Source organism: Arachis stenosperma, chromosome 5 (assembly GCF_014773155.1).
Source record: "Arachis stenosperma cultivar V10309 chromosome 5, arast.V10309.gnm1.PFL2, whole genome shotgun sequence".
Lineage (NCBI taxonomy): Eukaryota > Viridiplantae > Streptophyta > Magnoliopsida > Fabales > Fabaceae > Arachis > Arachis stenosperma.
In genome coordinates, this window is record NC_080381.1 from 112,552,046 (window position 1) to 112,563,612 (window position 11,567).

Below are 11,567 nucleotides of genomic sequence, written 5' to 3' on the forward strand. Positions count from 1 at the left end.
TCCGGTTACCCACCATAACACTTTTAATTAGGAAAACTTAGGTAACTAGTGCTGGATTCTCAGTCACCGAAAATAAAAAAGTAGTATTGAATTCTTGAATAGTCAGGCCTTTGGGACTTTAATTGTTGACTTAAGTCCCCGAAGCAAAGTGTTCTGTTCTTGAATGTTAGGCCTTTATTAAGGCTTTAATTATGGGCTTAAGGCTGAAAGCAATAATGAGACCAACTAAAAAAAATTAACATTCCATAAAATAGTCCTGTATATATGTATATTAAAAAAAAATCTATAATTTTTTTTCTAATATGCAATCTTGTATAAATTATTAGTAAAAAATTTTTTATATAAAATTTAAATTTATAACGAATTAGTTGTTAACTGTTGGACGACATAAAAACTTACAAATGAGCATTCTACCCCTTTTTTTATTTTTATGTTCAAATAGTTAAAGCTATTTTTTATTATATTTATGCTTATTAAATTCATTTTAAATGTTAAAAATAATTTTACTAAAATATAAATTTTGTAACATATACTTATTAAAAACTAATTTTGTTTTAATTTATTAAATATAATTACTATAACTTTTTTGAAAACCAATCTTTAAAAAGATTGACTTTAATAAACTTTATGAATCTGAACTAAACCTTACCATATATAATTGGTTGTTTATATTGAGAAAATTTAATTCATACGTAAGATGGCTAAGCATAGAATATTAGCTAGGGCGGCTAATTATTAATTGAATACTTTTTATATTTGTTAGCTTCGTACATTTTTAATGAAGTATTTTTAAAATAGTATTTTAATATTTTAAAAAAATAAATTAATTTAAAATTAAAATTTATATATATCAAAATTTATTAATAAAATAAAATTGATATTCTCTTAAAGATATAATATTATTTTAATGAAAAATTAATAAAATTTTATTATTTATATAATTATATTGATAAAATAATTAAAAATAATATAAAATTTTAATTGAATTAAGATTAAGTATAAAATTTATTTTTAATTTTAAATTATTATTTATAATATATAATCCCCACAAATATTTATATCTTGTAAAATCTAAAATAAAATTAAAATCAGCAGGGCAGATGTTCTAATATTCGCTATAAAGCAAGTTTTTATATATCTCACTATAATATACAAATACGATTCATAACCGTAATGGCAATGACGCTGAATTTTAACTATGACACAGAAAACCAGGTTTACATATCTCTATCATGTTTCGGGTTTCTTCTTCATTCTTCTTCTTCTTCTCTATCTGATCTCCCACATGCACCTTATTATGTTGAAATAAGATTGCAATATCGTCATGATTCTAGCAATTTTATTTTAAGAAAATATATGCATACATATATCTTCGTATCATTTGCTTGTAACAATATGTTAATGGATTACATACAACACCAGTTTCTATATCTAGTATCGTAGTCGCAGGGCTTCTTTGGTTTAATTTATTAACACTATTATTCTATAATATTATTCTTCATTTTATTAATATTTTTAACTATGAATAAATATCAATAAATTGAGTATTTATTAATTATTTATTTAAATATTTAATAATTAAATTTAAAAAAAAAACTATATATGATATATTTTAAAAATCAATAGTTCTTATGTAATAACATTAAATTCTAAAATAAAAATATATAATCCTTGTAGCTATTTATCAAATTAGTTAAATTAATTATATTCAGCTAAACTAATTACATATCTAATTTTCTGACTATATAGATATGCCCTTTTATATAGGTGCTTTTTACAGGAAACTCTTCTGTAAGATATGTGATATTAAATAGGCCTGGAAAGCTGAATACCCTTAACCATGTAATGGTAAGTTCAAAAATTCATAAATTAAAATGCATGGTAGGTATGTGTAAACTGTAAATTAAAGTTTTCAAGCTACCTAGCTAGCTAGTTTAGCTATTACTCTTTCCGTTCTTAATGATCAAACATTTTTTTTAGAAAATAAAAGACATTTCATAGTTATTTACAACCTGTTAATTATAATTTTCTTTTAAATATCTAGAACATTTTATATATTTTTTTAATTAGCCTGTTTTACTTTAATTTAAACGATTGGTACCTAGGAATATAATATGGAAGAAGGATTTGAAGTTTTTTTTTTTTTTGGTGACTGAAGAAGGATTTGAAGTTGATCTATAACTAATGTCGAAAATTCAAAAAGAATATAAACAAACTAAAAGTAGTTATTTTAATTTGTTGCAAGAGTAGTGTGATAATATATATGGCTTCTTTACTGTTTTGCAGGTTTCTCAAATTTTAAAGAATCTAAGATTGTATGAGAATGACTTTTCAATCAAACTTGTCATATTGAAGGTAAAAAATGCCAATACAATATTTGTCTTTACCTCCGCAGATATGGACATATATATTAGGATAAAATAGATATTTTGTCTTTAAAATTTATTAAAAATTTTTAAATGTTAGTTTGTTTTAATTTTATTTACAAATTTTTTATTTATATCAAATATACTTTTAGTAGAAAATAAAAAAAAATAATTTAACAATAATTTTATAAAAACTATTTTCATCAGTATACATCATTGACTCCTAATTGTTAAATATTATTGTTAAATCAATCTTAATTTTTTTAAAAATTTAGTTATTATTGATATATTTAATATGTAACACTTTACCACACAGAGTTTTACGATTAAGCCATAAAACAGAGGTGATATGGTATTATGACCTCTAAAATAAAATATATACATATAATAGCAAAAAGAATATAATAAACTAGGAGCATTAAAAAAAACAGGTGAAACAAAATCACAAAAATAAAAGCGCAACGCTCAGAAAATGGGATTACTTGCGTACTAAGAAACCTAAAGATCATATATAGGTGTAAGTAAACAGAAAGTGAGATTAAAGAGTCAAGAATATAGAATAACTAGCTCTTGACGCAGCCTACGAAACCAAGACTGGTCGGAGGATATTTACATATATATACATGTCCAAAATCCAAATTTACGTAAACAAAATCCTATTTCTCCATGAGCCTCTAAGAGGATCAAAAGAACAGGTTATCCGAAGAGAAAACTAAGTACATAAATACATAAATATACATCAAAAGGAAACCCAGTAACTATTCCACTTCAGAAGTCCAGACGCCTAGCGAGGTGCCTCTCGACCTACATCAGAAAAACAACAACATAGTATGAAATGAGAACCAAAGGTTCTCAGCATGGTAAAGGTGCCACACATATAAGATATAAGGTCTTGGGAATACCAGAGGCAATCCTAGAACGCTGACACTCAGATGTAAAGCTTAAGGAACTAAAAACAGAAGCCATAAACAGGTGGTCATCTAAAGGTTCTCAACCTAACTAAACTTAACTTATATACTGAACTTTTTCCACCTGTCCTCCGTACCTCCGTCTCCCATGATTTGCACAGACAAACAAGTAAAACAAGACAAACGTAAGTAGTTCACAAGTAGTACAAATAACAGTTATAACAAGTAGCAAGTTATAGTCACATAGGCAATCCCACATAGTTCATAAACAAGCAAATCAGACAATATGTACATGATACATGTCTGTCCTATGGCTGATGAGTCTCATCTGTCGGCTATCAAGCCAACCCGACAAGTCCGGTTTGCTAAACCCTTAGACTGTCTCCCGTCGCGCATCCCCATGAGTCTACGTATAGTTTTTTCTCTTGTATTCATAAATCATACATTCATTTTTATTCAATGGGGGTTACCATTCCCGGAAATTTATACGTGCCTGGTCACCCTTATGACGTAGGGTTAATAAAGTATCGAGTTTTAACGTGGAACACGTGGTGGCAACCCACGGTACTTTACCCAAGAAAACTCATATCTCAGATCATTTGAATGCTTAAGCCAAATATTATACATAATCATTTATAAAATTGCATACTCAATTCATCACCTTTTTAGCTTTACTTTACCTCCAAGTTATCTCCATTTCCTAACTTCATCTAATTACCAGGCTCATTACTATTATTTATGACTAGAAGAATGAAAATAGAAGTTTAAAAATTCAAAATCATTCTGAAATTACAAAAATATATGTGCTGAGAAGCAGGGTGTGTGCGTGCGCACATCTGCCAAGAATCCCATAGTGTGCGTGTGCATCAGAGTGTGCGTACACACGTTTTCTGAAAATCATCGTGTGTGCGTGTGCACAAGAGTGTGTGTATGCACAAGTGAAAATTTGGCCCTGCTCAAAGTGCGCGCACAAGGGTATGCGTGCGCACACATATCAGAAATTCTGGTTTTGCCAGAACTTAAAAAAAATAATTTTTTGCTCACATTTTTTTATGCTCATAACTTTTTTGTTTTAAAACATTTTTCATCCGTTTCTCGAATGGCATAAACTTCGCGGACTCAATTTTTATATAAAACAAGTTTGACATCATTTGGGAGTTTGGAAGCCAAGTTATGCCTCGTCGAAATTCGACCAAAAAGATTTTTATGAAAAATATATAAAATTTAAGTTTTTAATAAATTTATTATAATAAAAAGTTTAAAAAACTTCTATTTATAATAATTTTAATATATGTTTTATTAGTTAACTTTTTAAATTTATTCTCTTTATATATGGATATAAAAACGACATAATTAAAATACAATATTGGCTATATTCTTTAATTTCTTTAATCTATAACTCTTTACTTAGGCCAATGGAAAAGCATTTTCAGCTGGTGGTGATATAGTGTCACTGATTACATCTTCACTGGCAGGTATAACTGATTATCAAATACTCCATCCTTTTTTAAAATGAGATTTTTTTTGTTTTATTTGGATTTATCAAAAATTTATCAAACATATAAATTATCCAATAACATTAAAAAAAAAAACTCTTGAATGATGAAACCAGGACATTGGACCTATCCTCTAAGCTTTTACAGGAAACTACTCATGTTGAACCATTTATTTGTTACCTGCAAAAAACCTATTGTGAGTTGTTAAGTTTTCTAACTAATTCCTAATCACACATTTGAATTAATGGTTTTAATTGCTCCAAATTTCAACATTAGTTTTGAATTTCAGGTGTCTCTAATTAATGGAGTGGCCATAGGAGGAGGAGCGGCTCTTTCCATGAGGGCAACCTTTAGAGTTGTGACAGAAAATGCCGTATGCTTCTCTTTCCAAATCAAAATTGTAATTGGCATTGAAAGTTTTACACTTTTACTAGCATCCTTTTATAAAAGATATATATTCAAATAGGTTCTTAAAAAATTTTACATCCAACGTTTTCGTTTTTTTAAAAAAATTATTATATTAAAATTTTTAAATTATATAAAAGTAAAATATATAAGTCTTTATTTTAATTAGATCTATTATTTTTATTTGAACAAATAAATTTTAAAAAATGTGACAAAAAATTTAGATATCTTATTTTTATAAAATTAAAGAACCTCAACATAATAATTTTTTTTTTTGAGATAAAAATGTCCGATACAAAATTTGTTAAAAAGCTATTTAAATATGTAACTCTTTATAAATGTATTGACCTTCTAATATTATCCTACTTTTGTTTAGGTTTGGTTATTGTTGACCTAAAAAAAGTTGCCAAGAATTTTTTTTCTTTATTTTAAGTGGCCATGAAAAATAATTTTAAACTTTCTTTTATATAATTATTGACATAATTATATTGAGCCATCAAGAATAATAAACCCCTTTTTATTAGTCATAAAAATTGCTCATTTAATTTTCTTGTCGTGTAGATTGAATTAATTAAAATTAGGAGTCAAATTTGAGAGATCAAAATGAATAAGCTAACTCAATGTTAATGGAATAAATAATATTTGCAGATATTTGCTATGCCAGAGGTACATATTGGAGTGTTTCCGGACTGTGGTGCATGTCACTTCCTTTCTAGGCTTCCTGGCTATTTTGGTACATTTTTTAAATTTTTTTATGTACGCGTAACTTGATTCATTTATGTAATATATTTATAGGAGTGTTTGAGACTTCAAGTTTAAAAAAGAAAGTAAAAACAACTACTTATATAAAGAGAGTAACTGCTGAAATAATAAGTGTAATTATTATATTAATACATATATGTAATTTTACCAAATTTTTAATTAGATTATTAAATTTTAAAAACTGCAATTGGATCCTTATATTAGCTAAAACTTTGTAATTAGATCTTCACTATTTTTTTTAGCAAAGAAAAAAATACAATAATTCAAAAATATTTACTTTAAAAATATTTTAAATTTTATTTTATATCAAATACAAAAATAAATATTCTAAAAATATTATGTATATTTTAACAAAAAATATCTTGTAATGGAGGTGACCTAATTGAAAATTTTTATTAATATAAAAACTTAATTATAAACTTTTAAATTATAAGATCTTTAATTAAAAATTTGATAAAGCTATAGAAACTAATCGAATAATTTAAACAAAAAACTTTAACATATTTTATTGTTTTATCATAAAAAAATTGTTTTAAAATTTAATTAAACAAAAGCATCCGATCCACATTATTCTTCCTTATATATGATGACAATTTTTTTTAAGAGAAACAATTTATTTTCCTTAGTGGAATCCATTGGTTAATTTTGGGTTTATTAAGAGAATTAAGAATGGCTTAGCTATTTGACTAAATTTTATGCAGGCGAATACTTAGGACTAACTGGTACACGTTTGGATGCAGCAGAAATGATAGCATGTGGTTTAGCCACACATTTCATTCCTTCAATGGTATATACAGCAAATTCAGATTTTTTTTTTTTAATGTTTATAAGAGTATCGGTTGTCAAAAATAAATGTCAATAAAAAGTATTATCAAAAATGATTTTTTCTATTTTTTATTATGTAATTTAATGAGTGGTTATCAATAATGTTTATTTTCAAACATACACCTTTATGACAATTAATAGTAGTAGAAAAAAAATACGCTAATAAAGTAACTCGTCAAAATTGCTAACTACTTTTTAGTTGATGCAAATCAAATTTTAAAGTAAATTATTTTAAACAATGTAACAGAAAAAAATTGTATAATTAAAACACTTGAGTTTTACAAATTGTAGAATGATTATAAGTAGTTGGACATAGTAGACTCATTATTAATTTATAAGCAGATGCAATACTCTATTCATATTTAATTTTATGAGATAATATAATATATACAACTATTATTTATAAAATATATTTGATATAATCTTATTATAAGTTGATAGTAGTTTATTTTTTAAAATTTAAAGTCTACAAATATTTGTCGATTGTCAAAGTATTAACTTTTATGTATATATAACAGAAGCTAAATTCATTGGAAAATGCCCTACAAAATATTACTTCTTCAAATGTATCAACAATTGCCACCCTAATAGAAACTTTCACAGAGAAGACAAATGTGAAAGAAGATAGTCCATTCAAGAGGTAATTAAAGATTTAAAGTCATTAAAAAGCTTGACTCCCTTTCATTTTATTTATGTATTTTTTAATTTGAAATCTGATCATTATTATATTGAGACTTCTAATAATGGAACTAATTTTGTTTTTTTTTTTTTTAAAAAGAAGATTGGAGACTATAAACAAATGTTTCTCAAAAGGGACGGTTGAAGACATAATTCTCTCCTTGGTAATAAGTGTATTTATCAAGTAGCATATGCTTTATATATATATATCCTTTCCTATTTAAGTTTTATGCTGAAAATTTATTTATAGATTATCATTTTTAAAATGATTAATTATTTATAGGAAAAGGAGTTAGAAAATAGAAAAGAAAAGTGGATAACAAATACATTAAGCTCTATGACTTTGGCATGTCCCTTAAGTCTGAAGATCTTTCTTAAATCGGTAAGTAGATATACTTATACATACATATATAATATTATTATTTTTAATTAATTGTAAATTTTTATTGATTACTGACTAAAATCAAATGATTTTTTTTTTTTAGATCAGAAAAGGTCGAACACGAAATATTGAACAATGTTTTTATCAAGATTATAACATTGTCAGTCATGCCTTTAGAAGAACTGTCAGCAATGACTTTTATGAGGTAAATATTCTAATAACAATAATAAGAACACCATTTTAAAAGAAAGCAAGTTAATAAGAAAATGAATAAATTGAATAGTATGAACTAATTGTTGTGTAAATAATGGCTATAAATTAGTGTTATACTTTTATTCAAATTAAAAAGTGCGCATAAAATATAAATAGGGTTCAAGGGCAAAGATGTTTGATAAAGACAACAAGCCCAAGGTACGAAAGTTTTATATCTTACAAATTCTACATACAAATGATCAACTATATTTCTTTATTTTTAAACCGTGAGCTATGATTTTATTTTATTTTTTGTTTTTTTTTTTTAATTAATATAGTGGGATCCTTCAAAGCTAGAGTTAGTTAGTGAAGAAATGGTGGACCAATGCTTCAGAAAAGTCAACGATGAGGAATGGGAGTATCTGCAACTCCCTCATAGATCAAATATAATAATTCCCAAATTGTAAGCTCAAAATTGCAGATTGTGTTGTACATCGTTAAGTTCTTTAATCCTACAATCTTCTATATTAGTAATCATTAATAATAAACATATGTAAGAGTGAAAACGTGTTTTTTATAAGCATAATTATATTTAAGAATTTGTGGTCTTGATTTATGTTTTATTTACTTTGTCTTCTTCAACCAAAATTTATTGATGTTGTATTTTTATTAGAACTAAATTGGAAAAAAAAGGGGGAAAATTTTTGTTTTTTTGAGCCATTTGATTATTGGAGATTTAGCTGAGATATACATCTAATTTTTTTTCTTTAATTATATTATTTATGATCATGCACATTTTTTTTAATTGTCATGTTTGTGAAAAACACATTTTAGATACGACATTTATTTGATATTCATTTGATATATGTATTTTTTGTATCTAACCATATCTTAATAAAAAAATATAAAATATTTTTCTAACACATTTAAACACACTAAAATACTATCACGCATTAGTCGTATCTAATAACTTTATTCTTAATCTATATTTTTAAAATAGGTTTAAAAATAATATATATTATTATTTATTAACGTAAAAAATTATTTTAATAATTTATATAATTAAAAAATATTAAAATAATTAAAATATATAATTTATATTTTAATAAAAGTAAATTATTAAAATATAATTATAATTTATTTAAAAAATACTTTATATTTCATATATATGTCATGTTCATGTGTAAAAAAATAAAAAATTTGTGTATTCATATATTTTAATTCGTATCATTCGTATCAGGGACGAATTTATGTATATGAGTGTGGGGGCAATCGTCCCCACTATGATTTGAAAATTTTTTTGAGTAGTATAAGATAATAATATTTATTTGCCCCACTAAATTATTAAATTTAACTCTACAATAATTTTTTATTCAACTTTTGGTAAGTCAATTTAAAAATTTTATATTAGATGTCATTGGAATGATCAATTCTCAATTTAAATGAAATTTGTGTTTTTTCTTAGAAATCAACTCGAAAGAATGTTATTTATCTTTTTTTTATATTAGTTTTTTTTTTTTCAGTAACAACTAAATTAATTGAAAGAACTTTTTTAACTATGAATTTCAATAAGAATTGACTTCTAATTGTATAAGAAGTAAATTTTTAAATAAGTATTTACTTATATATATGTAAAAGAAATACTACACATCCAAGTCTTTTTATGAACTAAGTCTAACAAAGTTAATCAATAAAACTTAAAATAATATTAGTCATAACTGATTTTTGTTGTCTTAGACAAATTTGATTGGACTTGGTTAACAAAAAATATGAATATGTAGCATTATCCTATATAAAAAGACAGATATTTATAAGGGTAAAGTATATTTTTTGTCCCTGAAGTTTAGCAAAAATTTTTAAAATACTCCTAAATTTTATTTTGTTTCAATTTTATCCAAAAAATTTTGAATTTGCATCAAATATATTTTCGAAGGCTAAATTTTTAAAAAATTTAAGACTAATATAACAATAATGCATGAAAATTATGCTTGATTTGCTTGTGTTGAGGGGTTGTTCTTACGAAATTGTTGTTGAATCGATCTTAAATTTTTTAAAAAATTAGCTGTCAGGAGTATATTTGATGCAAATCGAAAATTTTTGAAACAAAATTTAAATAAAATAAAACTTAGAGATATTTTTAAAATTTTTGTCAAACTTTAAGTACAAAAATTATACTTTACCCTATTTATAAATAATTATTTTAGTATTTTAATTTGTAAAATTAGATATTATAAGAACTAATCATGTTATATTTACATCGAAAATAACTACCTATGTTTATATATTGAAATAAAAAATACACATTAAAAATAAATTAAACAATACAGATATTTATATACGAATATATAATAATTAATAAATAATTTAATAATTAATTTTTATATATACATAATATTTTTGTTATAAAAATTATTATTATTATATATATATATATATATATATATATATATATATATATATTTTACTCCACTATCAAAATTTTTTAGATTTTATGTTAGTATCCATACTTCATATGATGATAAATATGACTATAAAATATAAAATTTTTCCGTATTTGTAATTGATGGTTTATTTATTGTATCTATATTATAATCAATGTAACATGCCAACCTTACTAACAAGAATATATAACAATCAAGCACATTTATTTATTTTAAAAAATGAGAAATTAATTTTTAATTTGTTAATATTAATAAACTTTTTTTTTTCGTTATAAGATTATTTTAGAATTTAAAATTTTAATATTTAATATTTAAAATTTAAGATAAAAAATAATTTTAAAAAATTTGACTGATATATATTGTTTAAAAAAATTGACTTCCTAATTAAACGTTTATTATTATAAAGAACTGCAAAAAAATGCATGATCAATTGTTGCATCCTTGGATATTTATAACTAGATTTTAGTAGGATGAAATAGTGTATATTGTAGGATGAAAATGTGCGATAAAAAATCTGTATGGTTGTTCAAATAAAATCTTTCTAGTAATTAAAAAAAACTTTTATTATATAACAGTATTTTAAAACAAAATTAAAAAAAAATCAAATAAAATAAAATATACTCCAACCGATTGAGTCCTAGCTCAAGAACAAGTTAAATCGAATTCACATTTTCAGATTTATTGAGGAAAAAAATTGTAGAAATTTTTACAAAAAAAAAACTTTTTAAAAATATCTAAAATATTAGAAATATATTCATTTATGTATCTCATCTTATCAATTTAAGTTTTAAAAAAAATTAATTTCATATCATAATATCAGAACATGATTAATCAAATATCTATCTCAAGTCGTAATATATAATTAATTAATTAATAATTAATTAATTAACTATTCGGTTGAGTCATAAGCTAACTGATATAAACTAACTAAATGTGTTCAATGAGCTATCGACCATGAAGTGAAATGAAGTTTCTATAATTTGTGAAAGTTGTGTTGTATAGAGACCAATGGCTTTGAATTTAATGGATGGCCAAGATTTTAGCCATTATTGTCAAATAATAAATTGTTAGTAGCCATCCTAAAGTAATAGCTCCGTCCTAGCTTATAAAGT

At 24.0% G+C, this 11,567-nt stretch overlaps 1 protein-coding gene across 1 annotated transcript; it reads left to right on the forward strand.

The window, feature by feature from the left end:
• Nucleotides 1-1,173: 1,173 nt before the first annotated feature.
• Nucleotides 1,174-7,406, forward strand: LOC130981085 (probable 3-hydroxyisobutyryl-CoA hydrolase 3). The gene is made up of 9 exons (XM_057904717.1): nucleotides 1,174-1,215; nucleotides 1,768-1,848; nucleotides 2,287-2,355; nucleotides 4,686-4,749; nucleotides 4,887-4,966; nucleotides 5,060-5,143; nucleotides 5,824-5,908; nucleotides 6,639-6,724; nucleotides 7,281-7,406. The coding sequence occupies exons 1-9, from the start codon at nucleotides 1,174-1,176 to the stop codon at nucleotides 7,404-7,406; spliced, it is 717 nt and encodes a 238-aa protein (XP_057760700.1).
• The last annotated feature ends 4,161 nt before the right edge of the window (nucleotides 7,407-11,567 follow it).

What these genes read in the sequence shown, in the direction of transcription:
- LOC130981085 (XM_057904717.1), top strand. Translation starts at nt 1,174, where the DNA reads ATGGCAATGACGCTGAATTTTAACTATGACACAGAAAACCAG. An exon ending in ACTATGACACAGAAAACCAG is followed by an intron (nt 1,216 to 1,767) that starts GTTTACATATCT and finishes CCTTTTATATAG; the next exon opens with GTGCTTTTTACAGGAAACTC. An exon ending in TTACCTGCAAAAAACCTATT is followed by an intron (nt 4,967 to 5,059) that starts GTGAGTTGTTAA and finishes TTTGAATTTCAG; the next exon opens with GTGTCTCTAATTAATGGAGT.